Source organism: Hyperolius riggenbachi, chromosome 3 (assembly GCF_040937935.1).
Source record: "Hyperolius riggenbachi isolate aHypRig1 chromosome 3, aHypRig1.pri, whole genome shotgun sequence".
Taxonomy (NCBI): domain Eukaryota; kingdom Metazoa; phylum Chordata; class Amphibia; order Anura; family Hyperoliidae; genus Hyperolius; species Hyperolius riggenbachi.
The window spans coordinates 339,325,618-339,351,754 of NC_090648.1; the positions used below are offsets into that span (position 1 = coordinate 339,325,618).

The window sequence follows — 26,137 nt, forward strand, 5'->3', positions numbered from 1 at the left end:
AGCTTGTCCAACCATTCTTGGTAAGGGAGACCTTCCAGTCCCCTCTGATTCATTTAGTTGCCTGTCTTTGTACCAGTTCTAGAACGTCAATGTCCAATGTAGTGTCCAAAACTGTATCCCATACTCCAGATATGACCAAGTAATTTATACAGAGGGAGTAAATTTACTTGCATCTCATGATTTTATTTCCATTTAATGCATTCCAGTGTGAGGAAATAGGCAGCTGCTAGCAAGTTTTTGGGAGAAGGATGTTCTTCTAAAGATGTTTTTACTCATTGATGTGGCATTAGGAAATGTTTTTTTTAAGATCCTTCGTACCATCAGAAACATCTGAATAAATTTGAATAAGAACGGAATACAATGTCTAGGGCTCAGTTAATCCCAAACAGTTTCTTCACACTGCAATTACCAATTGGTGGAGAGCCGAAAGACTACCGAGGCTGACTACTACTGGTGTGTACAAAGACCTTGAATTAATTAACATTTACACAAACTGCAGGTGTAAGACAACTTGTAGAAATATTACACAATCAAAATTCAAAACTGACAACTTTTTCACTTCCTGGGACTGCAGTGTCTCTCCCCTAGCCGTGAGCTCCGGCGGTGGGTTGAGGGACCAGGAACACAAGCTGCATCTTGCCATTTCTGCCGCCCGGAGTGGGTACAGTACACAGCCCTTGCCCGTTTATGTTGCAGCATGAACTGTCTATTATATGATATGGGTACACTGCCTGCTGCTGCTGCTTGCATGAGCCTTGTCTACTAACCTGAGAGTTGGCCTCGGAGTCCGGGTCATACATCCTCCTTGTGCATATATACCATCCTACAGCTTGCTATTTAACCGCTCCCTCATTGCTATTGTTACAGCTTGCACTATTGCTGAGATTGAGCAGGACACTTCTATTCTGCTACACTGGAGTGGCCACAATTAATATTTTTTCTTTTGGGATCCCTGACCACATTAGGTGGTCGCAGTTAGGAGTGGCTGTATGTGGACGTGTGAGCCGTGGTTGTACTGAGTGTCTGGCTGCATTATATGTGCGACATTTTTTAATGTTCTCTGTAAGAGTAATTAAAGTATTTTTTGTATTTTTTATAACAAATTTGTTTGATTGAGTTTATTGCATATGCTTCCCAACCCCCCACTTTCCTTGACTTTTACGCTACTACTACTGGTGTGTACAAAGACCTTAATTTAACTAACATTTACACAAACTGCAGGTGTAAGACAACTTGTAGAAATATTACACAATCAAAATTCAAAACTGACAACTTTTTCAACCTACATTGATGAAAATGGCTTTGACGCATGAGTGACTTAAATGTCATAAAAAAAAGTATGCTGTAACAATGCTATTTTGTGATTTTATGTGTAATGTAGAAGTATAATTTACTACCCTTTTCCATTTTCAGCCAATTATAGTATGCGACAACTGCCTTTCGACCGTGGGATCCGCTAGTTTGTCGAGTAGAATGTCCCCAAAATCCCATTTTTCTGCTCATGTAAAACTACTGAACAAGCAGTATTTCCAACCTGAAAGTACATCACCACAAACTGTTCAGCAGGTCTTGTTAGGCTAAAGGTAGCCATACATCTAGCGATTCTGATTCAATCGACAAAGCAATCTACTTTACTAACCATTTTTGCCTTTTGGGCGTGACTTTCACGTCCAAAAGGCTGCTGCGTGCATCTGCGTGGTCCCACGCATTCATTGATCTCAATCCACCGTAGAAAAAAAAAATCGACGGTTTCTTTTCAGAGGCTGCGGTCTGTCTGGAAAAAAAAAATAAATCACGTCCTCGTAAGCGAGCGTGCTCGCTCACAGGATAGAAAGACAAAAAAGAAAAAAAAAAAAAATCACTGTGGCCATCTTGTGGCCAAATAGTAAAACTACATGCACATACATTTTTATTACAAAAAGACAACTTACAATTAAAATTAACGGTTTACCTCCCACACCCAAAAGATACCCAAATAAAATTAACAAAAAATAAAAATAATCACAGTTTATTATAATGGTGTGAACTTTTTAATATGCATGTGAAGAGGGTATACAACTAATATTTTTTTAATTGCTGGTATATAATGGACGCAAAACAAAACAAAAAAAAATGCACCTTTATTTCTAAATAAAATATTGGCGCCATACATTGTTATAGGGACATAATTTAACTGGTGTAATAACCGGGACAAATGGGCAAATAAAATACGTGAGTTTTAATTATGGTAGCATTTATTATTTTAAAGCTATAAAGGCTGAAAACCAAGAAATGAATTTTTTCAATTTTTTTTCTTAATATTCCTGTTAAAATGCATTTAGAAAAAAATAATTCTTAGCAAAATGTTCCACCCAAAGAAAGCCTAATTGGGGCGGAAAATGTATATATACTCACACAGTGTATGTGTTGGTATGTATGCTATCTATATATTCTGGAACAAACTATTCACTTTCAATTCCCTCAAATGATCAAATCGAATAGTCGATCGTACAGCCAAATCGTTATATGTATGGCTACCTTTACTCTACATTGAATATTCTCATCTGTATATCAAGACAAACTGCTATTCTAAGTAGGGATGATCAGAGAAATGCAAATTATTTTGAGTAAATGCAATTGTATGCAAATTTTTATGCAAATACATGCAGCTTGAAAAAAAATGAACCAATCAATTTAAACCTAGGTTAACATGGATTGGTCCATTTTCAAACTGCATAATTTCAGAAGAATTTGTATTTCTTTGATTATTCCCAATTGTTAGTAATGTTTACAATCAATCACTCATCCAACATTTGAAAGCTGTAAAATCTATCGGTTTTCTCCTCCCTAAATAAAATGAGTTTATGAATCATCAACACTCCACAGACCAATTAAGTCTAGCATTGTATGCTGTGCTGTGTTCATTAGAGAACATTCAATGACAACAGATCTCTTCCTCGATAAGAAGATTAGCCAAATACTTGATAAGCAGAATAGTAACTATCACACACTTGGGAGAGATAAAGGGCTGGAATCAGAGGAGACTAGCATCTTACAACAGCAGCATTTATGTGAAATCCCAGTTCTGCTTCCCCTTCGTTTCAAGGCATATGATGGTAGTTTAGCTTCCTATGTATGCATTTGATGGTATACCTGAATGAATTAGAAGTGCACAAAGTTTTTTACACCGCACACACAGTATATAGATTATGCAATAATAAATATACTGTATAAAGGATGATGAGACTAGTTTCTCATGGGAATACCGTGCAGGTGTTTGTGACCTGCACACATTGGCATCTGAACCTGCAGCTGAATTGCTGTATTCTTCTGTGTTCTGTAACGCTGGGTATACATGATACAATTTCCTGTCTGATCGATGGGTAATCTTACAGGAAGTTGCATCGTGTGTACATGTCCAAACTGCTCCCGATCAATAACGGGATTGGTTTTCACGTGACAACTTTGGAAAGTCGATCCCATTATCGAACGGGAGCAGATCGGACATGCTGGAAATGATCATCCGATTCCCATTGATTGGACAGGAAATAGCATCGCGTATACCCAGCATTAGAGAGTGGCATTGCATGAAGGCAACGTTCCTGTAAGAGTACGAGAGATACATTACTGAATTTTCAAAGAACCTTGGGAAGCGTGGTAAAGAAACCTAAAATGTTATGGCTACCGTTACAGTACAGCTGTGTTTCAGTGGTGGTGCCACCTTAAGGTCGGTAACTCATGTTAACATCAAAGCACATTCAGGGAGGCCATCCACTCCGGTTAAAGATATCAACATCGCTAAAGCTAATGAGCTATTGCAAGAATACAGAAGGCTTCACTATTACTTTCAGCTTCACTTAGATTCTCGTTTGAACAGACCCAACACATTGTGACAGAGACTGAAAATGCATTGCATATGTGCCAGATGGCCATCAGAAGTCTCACAAAGGAGCAGATGCAGTGACAAGTTATGATGTGTAAGAACACTTGTTTAAAATGTTGGAGAGGATTCCTGAATTCTTAACCTTGATTGAGATGTGTGACAAATCACCAATTCATCATTATGAATCAAAACAGATGAGGATGTTAAAGCATGCAGATTTGCCAGTGCCCAAAAATTCCAGGTGTGTCCCTCAGTGGGTTTCCAAGTGGCTTTCTCAGTTAAAACTTTGAGGCTGGTCTTACACCTTCGTAGTGACAGGGTCATATGCACAGCACTGTACTCACTGCTGGGCAGGAAGCACATCACTGGGATTACCGTTGATCTGTGCATGCACACTGCACTATTGACTTGCATTGCTGCATAATCTGTGCAGTAAACACGGATCATGCAGCAAAGCACTACAGACTTCTGCAGCAGGAATGCAGCGGTTTGGATACATCAAAGATATATCGGAACAGATGTTATGCTTAACACACGATTCAATTGCTCCGTTCATCTGTTGCGGCCCATTCCATGAATCATGAAGCTGTAACACTACAAGGCTCATTATACAGGTATAAACTGTTCAAGTTACATAGCAAAATGTGCGATTTGTTCTAAAAATGCCTGGGCAAAGATGCTAAAGTGGTAAGTCTGTGTGATGCTGGTGTTGATGGTCCCCTTGTACAGAAATTGAGGTTTTGAGTGTAAAACCGGTAGCCTAGTTTAATACTTTGTTGTACTCCAGTTTACCTTCTTGTGACATCCTGGGAACCTATCTGTCCTCACTCCACCATGTAACTTGGCAATTCAACATATGCATGAGTTACATCATGGAGCCGAGGTTATCCAGTCCTGCTCATGAGCATAGAGAAAACCTTTAGTTATGTACAGGAAAATCTTGCCAGAACACCATACATACATACGACCAAAATAATGTATTTATACAATGGCTTTCTGGGTATTCCTTCACTTCAGCTGGCCTGTGGAAGTCTTATTTAGTGGTAAGATGTATCTTCTAGAATACATAAAGAAAATGCTTAAATTGCATTTGCTTTTCTTTGGTTACATCATAATACCTTTATTTGTATAGCACTTTTTCTTGGGAGGCAGCCACTAGAGTGCACTCAGTAGGCAGTAGCAGTATTAGGGAGTCTTGCCCAAAGAACCCCTTACTGAATAGGAGCTGGATTACTGAACAGGCAGACCCGAGATCTCCTATGTCAGAGGCAGATCCATTAACCATTACACCATCCAGCCACGTTCTAATGAGTAAGAACTGCAATGCAGACTAGACATAGACTTTCAAGTGTACCTGAGGTGACATGATGAGGTATAAATGTGTATGTACAGTGCAAAATATTAATATCCAGGCAGTTTTGTTTTATTTTGCAGCCTAAAATGGTTAAATTCTATTTTGTTGGTACCTTGTCAGGAATATAGAAAACATCACTGATAACCAAATTACAGCCATAAACTTTTTCCTGGCAAAACGTCTGAGAGCAGAAGGAGATAGAAAAAGGTCAATAGTTCATGTATTTTCATTTAGGGCCACCTAATAGGCTGCCACTGAGCAGAGACAACAAAACATTCATTCTACTTCGTGAAGGTTTCAATATAAAATAAAACCATGGGATATCCACACAAAAAAATAAAATAAAATAAAAGTCATTTTTAGGGGTAGGAGGGTAAATACAACTGTTTCTCTCATCAGTTTCGGTTCACCTTTGGTTCATTTTTAGTAAAAAGCCCACATGCAGGGAGTTAGAACAACAGAGGCACACACTGCAATCTCTTTCCTCTCTGCTAATGTTTTAATGGCCAAGTCCATAACGCAAAAAAGTACAGATTATATAGAAGTAATGTCCTATTTTTCGCCTAGGGCATGCTATCCCAGCGTACAGTTTATGAATTAGTCACATATTTTCCACTTGATACGGACTGTGACTAGCATTTATGTTGGCTCTCTTAGCAGTTTATTCATGCTTATCTCCCTTACAACATTCCTTGTTTTTACATAAAGCACAAAAGGAGTTACCTACCTCCTATTGAGAGATGTACACAGCAGTGATTAATCAGGCCCTGCCAGAGAAAGGGTTGTATTACATTAACCCTAGTCAAAGCAGCAGCTGTATGGCGGTCCCCTATAATTGCCTACTGCCACACATCCAGTGCGTGACGCTTTGAGGGTTTCTGAAGCCTGGCCCTCTTATTGACAAAACAAGCACATACACAGAGAGCCTAGAGCCACATGGTATGGGAGGACCTGATATTGTCAGCTTCTAAAGCTTGGCCACATACCCCCTCCGATTGTAACTTCTATGCATGCTGATTAACCCTGGCACAGCTAAGGTTGCTTCATACTTTGGCAACTAGAACAAATTGTCATTTTCTACTATCTACTTATAATTGCTAACACTTTTTAACTGCTTTGTTGAATGGTTATTTTTAAGGACACACAAGGCTATTTGGTCAAACACTATAAAAATAGATTTTTATGCAAGACTTATTCAAGATAAAAATCTTCCAAAAACAAACAAAATGGTATTCTACAAATGCATATAGGCAATATATGAAACTAGAGTTGGGACAAATTCTAAATTTCCTCCAATCCGAATCCTGAAAAGATTCTCGAATCTTTCAAATCGCTCATCTCACGAATCCTGTACATAAATTTACAAATTTACATATAACTAAGTTGTGGCCAGGATTGTGTAAATAGGAAAATGTGGTTGCAAATAGTAGTAACAGACAACTGGAGAGAGCTCAGAAAACTCTCAGACTAAGTTTAGCTAAGAACATGGGAAACTGTCCATATACTTTAACATTTAAAAGTTTTATAACCATGCAAAGTATCAAAATGTTCTTACGAATAGTTACTAAGTGTCTAAACTGAAAGCCGCCATAAAAGTCTGAACACAGTGGCTGGGGAAAATGAGAGAGCTCCTTGATATATCAGACCCACACTTTTCATCTGTACAATGCATTAGAGAACTTGAAAACATTCACTATCCTTCAGAATCTTTCACACTATTTGCATTTCTACGCATAAAAACAAACAAATATGTGCACACTGCATTTTGTTACTTGTCGTTTTTAATGGTCTGCATGCTACATTTTAATACAAGTTCAAGTGATGACAACACAGGTGACAATTTCCTACGGACTATTTTTTGCAGTAGATGAGTAAATTCGGTATTACATGCACCAACCAACATGCATAGTGTGAACACATCCTTTAAGGGCCATTGTAAGGAACAAGCCAACAAATAGTGGCATCAGCACAGCATTGTTTAGGACTGGTCTGGGTGCCATGCCTTACAGCACTGTGTACTTTATTACTTGCCCACTTTGAAATTAAGTTCACAATTAAAACAAAGCAAAAAAAAACAAACAAACATCTTGAGCAATTGTAAGGTCCATAAGAGTAACTAAAAGCAACAAAATGGTGTAATACCTGCTAAAGCTTTTGAAATGCCCATGAGTGAACAAGCCTATAAAACATGACATTTAGTGCCCATGTGCCAACACACGCTGAAAATCACCACAGAGCCTGTTCACATACAAGCACATTGAAAAAATGCTTCAAAGAATGCCTTGCAGAGTTAGACAGGAATTTTTTTTAACACTTCTATGGCTTCACTACTGTTCTGAAATGCTTCAAAAAAGCTGGCATTTGTTAGAATTTAAGTATTATATGCTTGAATTCGTAGGCATCAGTTACTTTGGAGTTTAGTTAAGAGACTTGATGGGCAGAATCTCCCTTTAACCTCCCTGGCGGTTAATTTTTTTTGCCAAATTGGCAAAAATCTTTTTAATTTTTTTTTGTTTCATGTAAAGCTACCAGAGTGGTAGCTACATGAAACACTACTAGAGGGTGCATGTGTCCCTCTAGTGCGATCGTCGCCGGCACTAATAGCAAACAGGGGAGCGCGTATATAACGCGTTCCCCTGTTTGGCTTCTCTTGTCGCCATGGCGATGATCGGGATGACGTCATGGACGTCAGCCGACGTCCTGACGTCAGGCGCACCCGATCCAGCCCATAGCGCTGCCAGGAACTCATTGGTCCGGGCAGTGCAGGACTCTGGTGGGGGGGGGCCCTCTTTCGCCGCTGCGTGCGGCCGATCGTCGCAGAGCGGCGGCGATCAAGCTGTGCGCACGGCTAGCAAAGTGGTGGCTGCGCGCACAGCACTTTGAATGGGGCGAATCGCCCCAGTAGAGCCGGAGAAATCCTCCTGCGCGGCATAGCCCGAGCTCAGCTCGGGCTTACTGCCAGGGAGGTTAAGGAGAATTTCTCTTAGAGATAAATAAAGACAGTTCTGATTTTCAGTAGAACATTGTACTGGAACTCCCAAGGCTGTATCAGAGATATCCAGTGCAGAGGCCAGACCAGCTGGCAAAAAACAATATAAACATAAGCCATTGTTATAAAAATATTCTCACAAGTACATTAAACAATGGTCTCCTCAGAACAAGGGGACAATTCATTGGAAAATGGAATTTTCCAGTGCATGCGCAGTAAAGACTGTGCTTGTCATGATATCACGGGATCTTATCAGCAAATAGCAGGCGATGAGTTATTGATTCATCCCTGCTCAGATGATGTCACATTAAACTCTTTAGAGGTCAATATAAGAGGAGCAAACATGGGCTCCCGAGGCTACAGGCCCATACACACGTCGGATTTTAGCGAACGACCAGTCGTTTGAACGACTGATCTAGCTATTAGAGATAGATCAAGTATGCAAGGAACGCATAAGATTCTACAGACGGTTTGCTTTGCCAAGGTAAGATATTGCTACTGAACATATCTGTATATTTGTTTTACAAATAAACACTTGAACTTTGATGATGTCTACGAAGTCCTATCTCCTATGCTGTATGCTGTGATGAGAGTGAAGTTATCACACTTCCTGTGATATGGTGCCGAACGAAGGTGTAGTGTTGTTGCCAATAGCAACCAACGTATAGATTCTTACAGCATTTTTCATGCATTATGTATGAGAGGTCTCTCAATGTCTGTGTGACAATCTAACACTAAGCATGGTTTATTATTGCTGAATCAGAATATATACACACACACACACACACACACAACTGGATACACTTAGAATGGCTCAAAAAAGGAAAAAAAATGCAAGGTAAAAAAAGGTATTAATGCACACACAAAAAAAAACAAAAAAAAACACCATTTTATGTCATTTTCAGGCTATTAAAAGCTCAAACGTTTGGAAATGTCGCTGTTCAGGGTTTGTGTTTCCTCTTGAGTGTCATTTGGATTTGATTTAACTTTAAATACATACAGTGCTGTCCATATTTATTTATACCTCTGGCAAATGTTGACAAAGTTACTTTTATTCAACCAGCAAGTACATTTTTTGAGGGGAAATGACATAGGTGTCTCCCAAAAGAGAATACGATTATGTACAAGAGGCATTATTGTGGGGGAAAAAAAATTTCACCAGCCCATAATTATTCATATCCTTCTCAATCAATAGAAAAGCCTTTATTGGCTAATACAGCAATCAAATGCTTCCTATAATGGCAGGCCAGCTTTTTGCATGTCTCCACAGGTATTTTTGCCCATTCATCTTTATCAATGAGCTCCAAATCTTTCAGGCTGGAGGGTCTTCTTGCCATAACCCTGATCTTTAGCTCCCTCCACAGATTCTTAAATGTATTCAAGTCATGCATGACTCTAGCTGGGCCACTCATAAAATCAATGTGGTTGTCTGCTAATTTCTTCACCACTTCAGTGCTTTTGCTGTGTTGTGGGTCATCGTCATGCTGAAATGTCCACTGGTGCCCAAGGCCAAGTTTCTCTGCAGACTGCCTGATGTTGTCATGGATAATCCTCATGTAGGCCTAGTGCACACCAGAGCGGTTCGGCTGTGGTTTGCGATTCGCTTGCGGGTGCGGATCCGCTAGGGTAATGTATTTCAATGGGCTGGTGCACACCAGAGCGGGAGGCGTTTTGCAGAAACGCATACTCCCGGGCTGCTGCAGATTTTGGATTGCGGATGCGTTTCTGCCTCAATGTTAAGTATAGGAAAAACGCAAACCGCTCTGACAAACGGCACTTCAGAGCGGTTTGCCAGGCGTCTTGTTACAGTAGCTGTTCAGTAACAGCTTTACTGTAACAATACATGAAATCTACTACACCAAAAACGCTTCACAAAACCGCAAAATGCTAGCTGAAACGCTACAGAAAAAGAAGACAAAGCGTTTCAAAATCTGCTAGCATTTTGCGGATCTGCTAGCGGTTTTTGGTGTGCACCAGGCCGTATTGCTCTTTTTTCATGGTGTAGTTTACTGTGATTAGTTTCCCTGGTCCATTGGCTGAAAAACACCCCCAAAGCATTAGGTTCCCACTACCATGTTTGACAGTGGGGATCGTGTTCTTTGGGATGAAGGCTGCTCCTTTCTTAGGCCAAATCCTCATTGCGATTAAACAATTCAACATCATTATAATTAAACAATTCAATTTTTGTTTCATTTGACCATAACACAGAAGATCAGAAGTCTTCTTTGTCCAGATGAGCATTTGCAAAGGCCAAGTGAGCTTTTGTGTGCCTTATGTGGAGAAGTAGAGTCCTCTTTGGTCTGCATTCGTGGAACCCAGTAGTGTGCAGTGTCAGTTGGATTGTTTGCCTTGACATTGCTACCAGCAAAGCCCAGATTCACCAGGATGGCCTTGGTGGTGATCCTTGGATTCTTTTTCACCTCTCTCACTATCCTCATGGCCAGCACAGGTGTCACTTTTGGCATCTGGCCACGTCCTCTGATATTTTACACAGTGCAAAACATTTGTATTTTTTAAGAATACTTTGCACAGTAGCCATTTGAACTGGAAAACCTTTAGAAATGGCCTGTAGCCCTTTACTGACTTGTGAGCAGCCACAATGTGCAGCCGCAGGTCCTCACTGAGCTGGTTTGTCTTAGCCCTGACGGTCCACAAACCAACTGCAGAGCTGCTGTTTTTTCACCTGTTGAGTTGATTAAAACAGCTGTTCCCAATTAATCAGGGTAATTAAGATGCTTTAGAACAGCTTGGACTATTTGGAATGGTATAGAACTTTGGATTTTCCCACAGACTGTGACAGTTTGTGAATGAAGGGTATGAATAATTTTGGCCTGGACACTTTTTGCTTATATGTAAATAAAAGCGGAGAAATGTTTTTTTCCCCACAATAATGCCCCTTGAACATCGTCTTATCTTTTGGGAGACACCTATGTCATTTCCCATTTCCCATAAAATTACTTGCTGGTTGAATAAAAGTAACTTTAAGTCAAAATTTGCCAGGGATATAAATAATTATGGGCAGCACTATCTACAGATCTTGTCATTTCAGCACAGGAACCTTGAGGGATCTTTTACACTTGGTGTAGTGCGATGTAGAACAATCACACCAGAGATGTAAAGTCACACTGTGCGTTATAGCCACGCTATAGGAGAAAAAAAATAAAATTTCACTTTCGGGATTACTGCAGAAGTTGAACCTGGAGCACTTCTGTTGCATCGCAGGCAGCGAGTTATGTTCCATTGACTGTAATGGCCATTGCAAATAGAAGTAACGCAGTGAGTATAAAAGATTCCTTAGGCTAGGCTCAAGCTATACCCGTGTACTGAAGTTTAACATAATGCCTGTCATTTGCTTTGTGCAATGATCTTCATTCACTGGTTGCAAAAAATGTGTACAGTGGTGCATTGCGCTCTGCAATGGAGGCAGTGAGAGCGGGCCCCTTTTAAACCGGCAAGCTTATTCCGCTTAATTTTCTGGGGGATGCATTAAAATGCAATGCACAATGTTGGCACAGGGTGAAGAAAGAACAAGGCTATGTGAAAACTCATTAGGACAGGAGCATTGGTTAACATGCAATGAATTTTCATGTGCATATTAGAAAAAGTTGATCGCATGTTGCATTTTCTTTTTTTTTTTTTTTGCACACCACTTATGTTTTTATATTAAATGTGTTAGTTCTGCTACCATGGACATGTAGGTTTATCCAGGGCTGGGGAGTCGCTACAAAAATCATCCGACCTCTGTAATTTGCATTTAACAACCTTGTTGATTGAAAGTATGTAACATAAAAGCCATTTCATCACTGCCAACGCTTAGGAATTTTAAAGCTATATTAAGATGGCATCTGCTTTTGAGGACAAAAAGCTCTTGGCCAGGAAGCTGACATTCAACCCTGTCAGCAAACCCAGCCTGTCATTGCCAATGCGAATGTCCCAGCAGGTTGTCTGTAGAATAAGATTCACCGGAGTCCCATATCAGCCGAGTGTATCCAGGCCACCTTGCAGAAAAGGCCTCTACCTTTTCTATATCTGATATAGAAAAGGCCAGTACCATTTTCTGCAAAGCAGCAGATTTATGCACCGGAACCCAGCTGATACGGGGTTCCAGTGAATCTTATTAAACAAACGTGTTAGGACATTCTAACTTTTATGAATAAGCTTACCTTTATATTTTTATACATAGAAAGATGCATTTTAACTAAACTTGGGATATAGCTGCAGAGTAGCTTTTAAATAGAACTCAAAACTAGTCCTTGGTAAGAATACATGTGGATGGTGCAGGCAGTAACAAAGAACATCGATCGGGCCCCTAGGCAATCTTTCTGTGGCTACATCTGATGTACAGGTATTCTGCAGGAGAGTGAGGGGATTCTTCCTCTATTACGCCTCAGACTCACTAGCAGCGTTTGGTGATCTGAAAAGCTCTTGCTAATATAATGCTATGGGATAAAAAAAAAAAACACATCCTTCAAATGAGATCACACCCTCAGCAATATACAGTTGTATTCTAAATTATTCAGCCCCTACTGAAATTGAGTGTTTTGGCCAGTTTGACATTGATTTTGATAATTTCAGTCATCGTGTTTTCAAGATGCCTCAGTCATCTTGTTTGCACTGCCCATACAATTCCATGGCGTACACTGTCCGAGTTGCTACCAGGGAATACAAGAACACACTATTGTCCCAAAAAGGGACCAACCCTATAGGTAAAGACAATAAGTAAGATAACTCTAAAAATTAAAACCCATCTGGTTCATAGACAGGGCATCCAGTCAGATATCCCCTGGGCCTGTTAACATCTCTGCATTGTAGCAGATCACATTATTCCCTCATTCTATAACTCACTGCATCCAGGCTTTGTAGTGTTTGGTATAATGTTCACAGCGTCCTTACAGTTTACAGACATTAGAAAATGATGTGCGTTATGCAATGTGCACAGATTGAATCCAGCCTTAGGGCCGGTTTCCACTACTAAATGAGGTGAATGCGGCTACCTAGCCACATCGCATCACTTCCGCATCTCCCGATGCGGAAGTGTATTGAAGGAGACGGGACGCGGCTGCGGGCATGCTGCAGATTCTCGGATCCCTCCGCACAACATGCACGCAGTGGAAACTCTTTCATTGCTGTGCATGTGTTTCAGGACACCTGCGGTGCGACGCGGCTATGGCTGCATGCTTATTGCAGGTGCGTGACTAGAACAACTGAAGTCAATAGATCGGCATGACAGATAGACATATTATGTACATTTTTATAAGAAATGGACAAATATAATAGGTTCCATATTCTTGTCATTACAGGTTCCCTTTAAACTATCTTTTGGCCGTTGTGCATTAGAAAGGTTTACATGAGAGATCTGTGAAGGGAAGTATTAATCATGCAGTTCCAGTTTTATCAAGCGGTTTGGCTAAATACTATTGTTTATCAGCTGTTCCAGCACAGAAATACATGGACATTGCCGAGTGCCAATTCATCCCTTTAAAGTGTACTCATGTGTCACTGTAGAATGTCTAAAGTCACAGCACGCTTAGCCCGCTTATTGCAGGCTGGTGAAAGCAATCCTTATTGTGACAAATGGCTCAGACACTTCTTGCTACATTGCCTTGCTCTGGGCAGTTTCTTCCTCAATCTGTTATGTAGACTATCCTCACAGAGCAGCAATGGGAAGTGTGCTGATCGCTTGCTAACAATAAGCTCCTTGATAATGTATGCTCACTGAGAGAAAGTGCACAAATATTAGGGCTGATGCTCACCTAGAGCACTTTTCAAAACGCGTGTGCTTTGAAAAGCGCTTGGTAAGGGTTTTCTATGGGTTGGATCACACCAGAGTGCTGTGATTTTTAGACAAACGTAAACGCGGGTCCTGCATTATTTTTGAGGCGATTCAGCCTTAACGTTAAGTATATGAAAATTGGAAAATCACTCTTAGGGCTTGTTCACACCTACGGTGTTTTTGCCCTTTTTTCAAGCGCCGGCAATTTTGAAAATCACCCTAAAAAGCTTGTGCAATGATTCCCTATGACAGTGTTCACATCTGAGCTGTTCATTTCTGATCTCCTCAGCAAAGTGGAAGGTATAGGGAAATCGCAAAGCACTTGAAAAAGCTCTTTGTATATCGATTTCCCAAGCGCTTTTAAGAATAAATATATTATATTTATTCTTTTCCGGGTCAAAGAGTTCACTTCCTGACTTGCCTCAGGAAGTGAAAAAACAAAAATCGCTCTGCAAAAGCGCTACAATATCACAGCGCACAGCTAAGAGCCGGGAGGAGAAAAAGAACCAAAACACGCAAATATTGAAAATCCCCATCAGCGATTTCGATTTTAGATGAGAACAAAGCCTCAAAGTGCTGAGCAGAGAGATTTTCCAGGCGCTTTTTTGGTACAGTTAACTTTTAGGTCTAACTGTAAAAACACTACACCAAATCGCACAAAAGAAAAAAAAAAAAAATCACTAGGCATAGGCACATGCCTGAAATAGCTTTGAAAAAATGCTTCAAAAAATACTTAGCATTTGCAATTACACTAGTGCTTTAACCAGCTGGGCGGTATGGACGGCTCAGCTCGTCCATCACCGCCGGAGGCTGCCGCTCAGGCCCTGCTGGGCCGATTTCAATCCAATAAAAAGGAGCACACGCAGCCGGCACTTTGCCAGCCGCGTGTGCTACCTGATCGCCGGCGCAGCGCAGCGATCCGCCGCGTGCAGCGGCGAAAGATGGTCCCCCCAGCCACCCGAGCCTAGCGCAGCCGGACCAAACAGTTCCAGCCAGCCCTAAGGGCTGGATCGGAGGCGGCTGACGTCCATGACGTCACTCCGCTCGTCGCAATGGCAACGAGGAAAGCATAACAAGAAGGCCCGTTTATCGCGGCCTATCTTGTTACTTCTGATCGCCGGAGGCGATCAGAAGTACGCATTAGGAGCGCCCTCTAGTGGGCTTTCATGCAGCCAACTTTCAGGTGGCTGCATGCAATAAGTTTTTTGTTTTTTTTTAAAAAAACGTCCGGTTGCCAGCCTGGCGATCTTAATAGAACGACAGGCTGGTTAAAGAGAACCCGAGGAAGGTATCTGAAATCTTGAGAGACCACAGAGGCATGTCCTGTGCATTAGGATATGCCTCTGGGTCTCTCTATTGCCGCCTCTAGTCCCCCTGGGGTCTCCTGTGCCCCTCAGTAAAAAAGCACCAGTCTAGTGACAGTCTCCTTGTCATTAGCTGTCTATTTACCTTCTGTATGTCATTCAATGCGCGCTCCCCCGCCTCTGTCCGCCTCCTGTGAGCTTCCTCCAATCGGAAGCTAAGCCACAACCTGGGCAGAACTTCCTGGGTTCACGGCTTAGCTTCCGACTGGAGGAAGCTCACAGGAGGTGGGGACAGAGGTGGGGGAGCGCGCATTGAATGACATACAGAAGGTAAATATAGACAGCTAGCGACAAGCTAGCCGGGCGCTTTTTTACTGGGGGGCACAGGAGACCCCAAGGGGGGACTAGAGGCGGCAATAGCAAGAGCCAGAAGCATGACATTATGCACAGGACATGCCTCTGTGGTCTCTTAAGATTTTAGATACCTTCCTCGGGTTCTCTAAAGTGGATCCGAGGTGAACTTTTACACATTGCATAATTATGTTCCTTTCCTATTGTTTATAGGGCATTCCTCAAGCCAAATACTTTTTTGTTTTAATACTCTAATTCCCTATAAACTAAAAAAGCCACGCTCAAAGGTTTTCAGAGAGCCAAGGCAGTAGCAAGGGCTCATGGGAGCTCAGTCTGGGCAGGAGGAGGGGGAGGTGTTACTAGCCATTGATTTCAGAGGCAAAGGGGAGGAGGGAGGAGGAGAGGGGATTAGGCTGATGACTCAAGATACAGATAAACCTGCCTCTGTGTAATGTTTACAAACAACATGGCTGCTGTCATTGTATCACAGGAATAAATAATCATATTCTATTAAAGCTGTTTGCAGCTAGATTTGCTGTGTAAACCATCTAAACTTTACATAAGATATATAGACAAGTTACTTGTTATAGTTAGTTTTTCATCTCGGATCCGCTTTAAGGTGTGCACCAGCCCTCAGTGTGTTTGGATATTAGTAGTTTACAACTTTACTTTTTATGACGGGGCCATTACTCAGGTACTTCATTTAGCTGATTGATTAATGCAGATGCAATGAAAATGGAGGCAAAAGAAAAGCAATTCTATGAGGTAAATTATAAGAATTCTTGTTTCATGCAATACCTGACATGTGACCAGGTACTTTTGCAACTGCTCCACAGCTTTTTAATTTTCTGTGCTCCAAATCATTAAAGGGTACCTGAAGTGAGAGGAATATAGAGGCTGCCATATTTATTTCCTTTTAAACAGTACCAGTTACCTGTCAGTTCTGCTGTTCTCTTTGGCAACAGTAGTGTCTTAATCCCACACCTGAAACAAGCGTGCAGCTAATCCAGTGTCAGACTTCAGTTAGAGCACCTGATCTGCATGCTTGTTCAGGATCTATGGCTAAAAGTATTAGAGGAAAATGATCATCATCAGCTCTCTTCAGTCACTCAGGACTCAAGGCAAAGTTATACACAGTACAGCAGTATATATGGTGTCCAAGACAGATGGTCAATGTGAGGCAAATAATTCTGGCTTGCAGGCAAATTATGCAGCTTTCCTTTGGATAAATGAAATAACCTTCTTCGTTTGTTTGGCTCAGTTCCAAGCTGCAAACATTTTGCATGAAGACCAGAATTATTTGCATCTCACTGATTTCTAGTGAAGAAGACTCCACGTGGCCTAGGTTTCAAAAGTTGTTAACTTTCCTTCTATATTCATTTTAGAAAGGGAACATAACATGGCTAAAAGAAAAATAAATAAATGTACAAAAGTTAACACATTGGTCGGATGTGATTCAACAGACGATTGCACATGTTGCAAAGTTCTTTTTGGTTGCATTATATGTACGTTATGTTGCAATGCCAAAGTGTGTAACTAGCTAACAACTCCTCAGGGAGTACTTAGCTGCCTACCCTGTTCCTTTAAGAGGAAATGTAGCGAAAATAATGAATGCAATTGCTTATTTTCTAAAATATTAATTTTTAGATTATTTAGTCAGCGTTTGCTCATTGTAACATTTATTACTGGTGGTTACATCTTTAGTTCTGCCAGGTGATCTTTATGGGATGTTTGTTTACTGAGCACACAGTGGGAGGAGATGCTGCTTAAAGGATGTTATTTCCCACAAAGCAAAGAGGTTCACAGACAGCAAACTGTCAGGACCGTGGTCTTGACATCACACTGTGGGAGGGGTTTCACCACAATATCAGCCATACAGAGCCCCCTGATGATCTATTTGCAAAAAGGTAAATATTTATCGTGGGAAAAAAGTATCAGCTACTCATTGGGATGAAGTTCAAACATAGGTTAAAGTCACTCTTTAACCACTTGAGGACCCACCCTTTACCCCCCCCCCCCCTTAAGGACCAGCGCTGTTTTAGCTGATCTGTGCTGGGTGGGCTCTGCAGCCCCCAGCACAGATCAGGGTGCAGGCAGAGCGACCAGATCGGCCCCCTTTTTTCCCCACTAGGGGGATGATGTGCTAGGGGGGTCTGATCGCTCCTGCCTGCCGGGTGTTGCGGGGGGCACCTCAAAGCCCCCCTCCGTGGCGAAAACCACCCCCTCCTACCTGGCCCCCCCCTGGTGAACCGGGCTGCACAGGACGCTATCCGTCTTGTGCAGCCAGTGACAGGCTGTCCCCTGTCACATGGCGGCGATCCCCGGCTGCTGATTGGCCGGGGATCGCCGATCTGCCTTACGGCGCTGCTGCGCAGCAGCGCCGTACAATGTAAACAAAGCGGATTATTTCCGCTTGTGTTTACATTTAGCCTGCGAGCCGCCATCGGCGGCCCGCAGGCTATTCACGGAGCCTCCCGCCGTGAATTGACAGGAAGCTCGCGCGAGCGGCTGCTTCCTGATTAATCAGCCTGCAGCTGGCGACGCAATACTGCGTCGCTGGTCCTGCAGCTGCCACTTTGCCAACGCCCGGTATAAGCGTGCGGTCGGCAAGTGGTTAAACTTGTTTGAAGCTGTATAGAAATAAGCTGCGATACTATTAGGGCCCTTTCACAGGAGCAGTTGATAGGCAGTGAAAAGAATGTTGAACTCAGTCACAACTGCTTGCTGCTGCCGCCTGGTAACGGCTCACTGAGTGCGCAGTGCAGCTGCCCATAAGAAAGGGCCCTCTAATAAATGAAATCTATATTGTGTACCGGTATGTGACATGTTTGCTGTGCATGTATAATGGTACCCCATTCTACAGACTCTCAGCACCACCCCAGTACGGGTTAATATATTCCCCCCATCTCCAGCACACAGTCAGAGAAAAGTGAGTATAGACTATTAATCAACAAAACTACAGTGGACCATTTCAGTTGCTTTCAAATAAAACATTTCTGCCATTGAGGACTAAAATGAATGGTCAGTAATGTTTGGGTACTACACTGAAATATTCAGCAAGGTTAGATCACAGCAGACGCATTACACTTGGAATTAAAATTGGGGAACCTGACAAGGGCATTAATATACATTACATTCTGCTGCCAATTCATGGCTTCAGCTGTAAGTTTCACAATTAGCTCACAATGCAAACTGATGAACTGAACATCAGATGCCACTGAATTTATCAACTGTAGATATCACACAAAAAATAAAAAAATAAAGTACTGTATAGTACTGCGTGACTGGCATACATTAGAAGTGAGATTAATATTCTATTGTACGTAAATTGCTTGCTCTAGGGGAATAAGAATGTGAGGAGACTGGAGCATGACTGCGCACAATGCTAATCAGGTTCAGAAACGCAACAGTCTTTTACGTTAATTATTAGCCTTCTGCACCCTGTGCAAAGTTCCAATTCAGCCTCCACTCACTTCAGTAAAAAATAAATAAATAATGAATTTAATTTTAGATGTGAGCATGTTTTAATTGGGAATCTTTCCAAGCCAAGAGGGTAAATTCCTACAGTAGGACCATTTATGGTAACATGCAATGACAAAATTACATCAAATAAATTACAAACATACTCCTATCTGTGTAACTTATCAGAATGGTCAATGATGTGCAAATAAGGTACTAGTCTAGTTTAGGGGACCCAGCAGGAAACCTCATAGGGAAGAGTTCTCCAATCACAGCACAAAGTGTTTGGATTGGCCAAATAGTGTGGGAGTAGTTTACTATAACCTATCTGAAACCTAGCCGTTTGAGAGGGTGCTGTCCACCCAATCACTTTAGTAGAGAATTTCCCTATGAGATTTCTTGCTGGGTCTCCTAAACTAGACTGGCGCCTCAAATAGTTCTGAGTTGAGGCAGGCTTATGCTAAAATTTATGCAGCTTGAAAATGGACCGGTCTAATGCCACTGGGACCGGTCTAATGCGACTGGTCCATTTTCAAGCTGCAAACAGTATTTGCATAATCCTGCATCAACTCAGAATTGGCCTGATGGGTTACTAAAAAGCTGGCCAGTACACAGCAAAGTCATAAAAATAACAGTGTTTAAAGCTGTAAAAATAAACCCCTTTTCAACTCAGTTCTCTAGAAGTATGTGGAAACTAGCTTATTGCTGTAAGAAGCTCAGTTTAAATTCCTGAGATGGTGGCATTTGCTTGTTAATCAGATAACATCCCATTTTCTTCAAGTGTACCCATGTTTTTCCCTCCCAATACTGTGATTTGGAAGCTCTAAAGTCACCTATTTCTGGGACAAAAGCTTTGAAACCAAGATACTTGAAAAAAAAAAATTTGGAAACCCAGGGATCCAATTTTCAACTGGTTTACTAACTTTATTCCCACTTTGCTGCCAGTGTGCACTGCCTCCTGCTGCCAGTGAACCTCAAACCTGTTCTAAGCAGATATTGCGAGCCGAAATTCAACTTTTAAAACAAAAACTCCCCCAATCTAGTTTCCAGTGTTATTGCTGGAGGCTGAACTGGATATCTGCACAGGACTACTCCGAACAGGGAAATTAATTGATAATTGACAACTTAACAAGCTGTTAATTAATCCTTAGCTTTCAAAATGCGATTTGCCCATGCAAAGATCTGGTTCATACTCACATATGACCATTAATCACCATTAGCTTTCATATTCTGGTTAGCCCCTTGCACATATCCAGTTCAACATCAACTAGTTCTGGTAATTCTGCTCCCGCTCAATGGGCACTATTCACAAAACTTCTCATAAATGACTTATCAACTTATTGATAAAAATAACCTTTCAGCACATTTACAAGCAAAATAATCACTCAAAGTAAGTTGTTCTTGATTAACTTCATTTCAGTATTACTTTTCTTACTTTAATTGTATTATATTTTTGCTCTTTGGGAGCTTAAAAATGTAACATAGATAAGGCAAAAACAGGTGAAAAAGCTTTGCAAATCGCACCTATTGCAGTTCTGTTCTCTGTAATTCTGGACTGCTTCCTGTCAGAAGAAATCATCTAACAGTCAAGGTCCTTTTACACTTAATCAGTCGCTCTCAGTTAAAACGGAAAGAAAACTCATTTACAAAGCAAGTCCCATGTTTTCCTATGGCGCCTTTCACACTTGACGCGTTTTAACTGAAATCTTCTTCCCAATGCACTGCTATGGGAAAAACGCATACCAACGCGCACTAACGCATACCAACTGATTAAGTGTAAAAGGGGCCTTAAGGTCCATACACACGCCGGACTGGAGGCAACGACGGGTCCGTCGTCACCTCCCGCTGGGTGGGCGTTCCAACGACAGTCCGGCGTGTGTACGCACTGTCGGCGGACTGATACGGCTGTCTCTGAGCGATCCGCCAGGCGGATCGCTCAGAAGCAGCCGTATCAGTCCGCCGACAGTGCGTACACACGCCGGACTGTCGTTGGAACGCCCACCCAGCGGGAGGTGACGACGGACCCGTCGTTGCCTCCAGTCCGGCGTGTGTACGGACCTTTAAGCTATTTGCTCATCACTAGTGACCAATTAGGAGTCCTAGTTTGCCAGATAGCCAAACACTTTGACAGGTGTACTAATCACAGCTTCATTCAGCACCCTAATCAACTCACCTGTGATTCTACCAAGTGTGAAATACATGTTCTCTGAGGACTACCTTTTGGCCAGTGTTTGGGGAGAATGGAAGATACAACACAACACAGGAAGCATGTCAAGTGCTACAGTATAAAATTTACAATGTTGCCAAAAAAGGGGCAAAAAAAAAAATGTAAGATTGTTTAAATTTAAAAGAAGCTTACGTAAAAAGTCTTAATAATAATAATAATAATAATAATAATAATAACAACAATGCCAGTACATGTTTAATTGACCACAGAACCAATACATTTAAAATGAAAGAAGCACCCAACTTTTTTAATTAGTATTTTGTATTGTTGTCAATAGAAGCACATGCCATCTGGCCATGTGGCTCCTGGATATTGAATTATGCATTTGTCCACCCTGACAGGCACAAATCCATACTGGCAAATCAATAAAGTGCCAGGGACACCAGGATGAAACACAGCATAACCAGTCATGCTCGGTATAGGACTAGGTTATGAAATAACACAACCAAACACACAGCAAGCCTAACAAATAATTAGCAATTTGCTGCATGTGTAATTTGCAGTTTCTCCCCCTCCCACCCTAGTGCTGCCTATCACACAGTATAGATGCCCTTCCCTTGGCTGAGCCCAGCTGGGCAGCAGATGGGTACATGCACAGGCCTCCCTTACCTGGGTGCAACATACTTTGGAAATAAAAGATGACCAGGATGAAGGATCCAAGGCAAGTGACCAGCACCATCCTGCATATCCGATTCATCCTCATGACCTCCATGAGTGCCTGCTTCATAGTGCTGCTGCTGCCTGATAGAGGCTGGCTGCGGATGGCTGGCTGTGTCCTGAACTCGTCCTGCTCCTCTATGTGCCTTTCTTGTCTCCTCCTCGGGCTGCCAGCGCAGCGGGGCACAGGGGGCGCATTGACTGGCACAGGCTGAAAGCCTACACTGTATTAGGGAGCATCGCGGCCCCGCACTGTCTGTAGCGATGCTCCTGTGTGTGCATGGCTCTAGCCAGACATAGGCTGTGCAGTGACCCCGGCTTCTGTAGTGTGTCTATGGAGCGTGCTGTGTTAGCTGGCTGCATTCATTGATGCTCTCCGGTGTGGTCCTGTGCCTGGCTGATGGGGATGCTGCTATCCGCTGTGCGGCTCCGGGGATGCTCTGTGTGCATGCACAGAAATGTAGCATGTAAGGCAGAGGAGGGGCGGCCAGTGCCAATAGGAGGAGGCTGGTGGGGGTGACGGTGCGAGCAGCTGCCTGAGTATCTGCACACCGGTCAGAGCCTCAGCTGCTCTGACAGCGGGGAATGGACGAGACAAGCCTGACGCCGGCCAGCAGCGCAGCTGGCCCCTCCTTCTTTTGTTTACCGTTATGAAGTGCCAAATCAGCAGCGACGCTGCCATCTGCTGTTCGCAGGCCATCTTTACACCCTACGGGGGAAGAAGATTATCAGCCGCTGCTTCACCACTGTGGCAATGATGACCTGGGACTTTTCTAGCACTAGTTGCAGAGGCGTAGCTAGGGTTTTCAGCGCCCGGGGACAAAGACTATTAATGCGCCCCCCAAAGTCAAGGTTGCGCCGCGCCAAAAAGGGGCGTGGTCACATAATAAATGTGGGCGTGGTTATGGGTGGAGCCAAATGTATATGGAGGTTAGCAGGCTCACGCTCACCCACCCTCCCTCAGTATGTACCTTCCAGCATGTTCCAAGACAAATTCAGCAATCATGAGCCCCCCCCATCAAGACAAATTCAGCAATCATGAGACCCCCAACATAACCAACTCAGCAATCATGAGGCCCCCAACAAGACAAATTTAGCAATCATGAGGCCCCCAACAAGACAAATTCAGCAATCATGAGGCCCCCAACAAGACAAATTCAGCGATCTTGAGGCCCCCAACAAATCATGAGGCCCCCAACAAGACAAATTCAGTAACCATGAGGCCCCCAACAAGACAAATTCAGCAGTCATGAGTCACATAAATAGACAGCATTTCACATAAATAGGTAGAATGCCCCCTTAATATGGTAGACACCTCTCACCTGGCAGCAGTTCTCCAAAATACACTCAATCTGACGTGGTTCCCCAAAAATAGGTAGCCCCAGGTCTATAGTTGTCCCCAGAATAGGTGGCCAGCAGTATAGATGTCCCCAGAATAGGTGGCCAGCGGTATAGATGTCCCCAGAATAGGTGGCCAGCGGTATAGATGTCCCCAGAACAGGTAGCCAGGGGTAGAGATGTCCACAGAACAGGTAGCCAGGGGTATATGTGCCCAGTATATGTAGGCAGGGATATGTGTGCCCAGTATATGTAGCCAGAGGTATATGTGCCCAGTATATGTAGCCAGGGGTATATATGCCCAGTATATGTAGCCAGGAGAATAATATGTGCCCGGTATATATAGTCAGGCGTATATGTGCCCAGTATATGTAGCCAGGGGTATATATGCCCAGTCCATGTAGCCAGGGGGTATATATGCCCAGTATATGTAGCCAGGGGGTATATATGCCCAGTATATGTAGCCAGGGGTATATATGCCCAGAGTAGGTAGCCAGGGGTATATATGCCCAGTATATGTAGCCAGGGGGTATATATGCCCAGTCCATGTAGCCAGGGGGTATATATGCCCGGTATATGTAGCCAGGGGTATATATGCCCAGTATATGTAGCCAGGGGGTATATATGCCCAGTATATGTAGCCAGGGGGTATATATGCCCAGTATATGTAGCCAGGGGGTATATATGCCCAGTATATGTAGCCAGGGGGTATATATGCCCAGTCCATGTAGCCAGGGGGTATATATGCCCAGTCCATGTAGCCAGGGGGTATATATGCCCAGTATATGTAGCCAGGGGTATATATGCCCAGAGTAGGTAGCCAGGGGTATATATGCCCAGTATATGTAGCCAGGGGGTATATATGCCCAGTCCATGTAGCCAGGGGGTATATATGCCCAGTCCATGTAGCCAGGGGGTATATATGCCCAGTATATGTAGCCAGGGGTATATATGCCCAGTATATGTAGCCAGGGGGTATATATGCCCAGTCCATGTAGCCAGGGGGTATATATGCCCAGTATATGTAGCCAGGGGGTATATATGCCCAGTATATGTAGCCAGGGGGTATATATGCCCAGTATATGTAGCCAGGGGGTATATATGCCCAGTATATGTAGCCAGGGGGTATATATGCCCAGTATATGTAGCCAGGGGGTATATATGCCCAGTAGATGTAGCCAGGGGGTATATATGCCCAGTAGATGTAGCCAGGGGTATATATGCCCAGTAGATGTAGCCAGGGGTATATATGCCCAGTAGATGTAGCCAGGGGGTATATATGCCCAGTATATGTAGCCAGGGGGTATATATGCCCAGTATATGTAGCCAGGGGTATATATGCCCAGTATATGTAGCCAGGGGGTATATATGCCCAGTAGATGTAGCCAGGGGGTATATATGCCCAGTAGATGTAGCCAGGGGTATATATGCCCAGTAGATGTAGCCAGGGGTATATATGCCCAGTAGATGTAGCCAGGGGGTATATATGCCCAGTAGATGTAGCCAGGGGTATATATGCCCAGTAGATGTAGCCAGGGGTATATATGCCCAGTATATGTAGCCAGGGGTATATATGCCCAGTAGATGTAGCCAGGGGTATATATGCCCAGTAGATGTAGCCAGGGGTATATATGCCCAGTAGATGTAGCCAGGGGTATATATGCCCAGTAGATGTAGCCAGGGGTATATATGCCCAGTAGATGTAGCCAGGGGTATATATGCCCAGTAGATGTAGCCAGGGGGTATATATGCCCAGTAGATGTAGCCAGGGGTATATATGCCCAGTAGATGTAGCCAGGGGGTATATATGCCCAGTAGATGTAGCCAGGGGTATATATGCCCAGAGTAGGTAGCCAGGTGTCCCCCTCCCTGCCTCCCCAGCAGGAGGGGAGCAGCGCAGAGAAGAGGGAGAGCTGCTCTCTCTCCCTCGCTGTCCCCTCCATTAATGTCCGGGTGCTGGCAGCGGCGGGCGGAACTTACCTCCGTCTCGTCGCAGCGCGGATGCATCTGCCGCTACTCTGGTCTAGTCCAGACCAGAGCAGCGGCTGCGGGATCCGAACTTCCGGCCGGCGCTGGAGCGAGACGGAGGTGAGTCCCGCCCGCTGCGCCAGCACCCGGACAATAACGGAGGGGACAGCGATGGAGGGAGGAAGAGCCCTAAGGTGAGAGAAGGGGGGGAGATGGCCCCCTTCTCCACCGTCCGCATAGCTCTCCCTCTTCTCTTCTCTGCGCTGCTCCCCTCCGCGGAAAAAAAAAAAAAATCAGCTCAGCTGGGCGCCCTTAGGGACCCAGCGCCCGGGGGCACTTGACCTACCCCGACCCCCCCTAGCTCCGCGCCTGACTAGTTGGCACAATTCACTGTGAATTAACCCGAGGTGGGTTTGAAGAATATTATCTGCATACAGAGGCTGGATCTGCCTATACAGCCCAGCCTCTGTTGCTATCCCAAACCCCTAAGGTCCCCCTGCACTCTGCAATCCCTCATAAATCACAGCCACGCTGCTGACAAACAGCTTGTCAGAGCTGGCTGTGTTTATCTCTATAGTGTCAGTCTGCTGCTCTCCCCGCCTCCTGCAGAACTCCAGTCCCCGCCTGCATCCCTTCGAGGGAAGGGACGGGGGCAGGGACCGGAGCTATGCAGGAGGCGGGGGAGCAGCTGAGACTGACACTACAGATGTAAACACAGCCTCACAGCATGGCTGTGATTTATGAGGGATTGCAGAGTGCAGGGGGACCTTAGTGGGGTTTGGGATAGCAACAGAGGCTGGGCTGTATAGGCAGATCCGCGTACGTTAAAAAGGGGCGCTGGGAAAAAAGGGCGCC

At 43.5% G+C, this 26,137-nt stretch overlaps 1 protein-coding gene across 2 annotated transcripts in view; it reads right to left on the bottom strand.

The window, feature by feature from the left end:
* Nucleotides 1-22,543, bottom strand: part of CHST11 (carbohydrate sulfotransferase 11) — a 258,138-nt gene extending 235,595 nt beyond the window's left edge. The window contains exon 1 of one of the 2 annotated variants that reach the window (XM_068276916.1): nt 21,944-22,543. In XM_068276916.1, the coding sequence (XP_068133017.1) occupies nt 21,944-22,046 (103 nt within the window). In that variant the 5' untranslated portion in view covers nt 22,047-22,543. Of the gene's footprint in view, nt 1-21,928 lie in introns of both variants that reach the window. The other variant, XM_068276915.1, reaches the window with a different exon arrangement.
* Nucleotides 22,544-26,137: the final 3,594 nt, after the last annotated feature.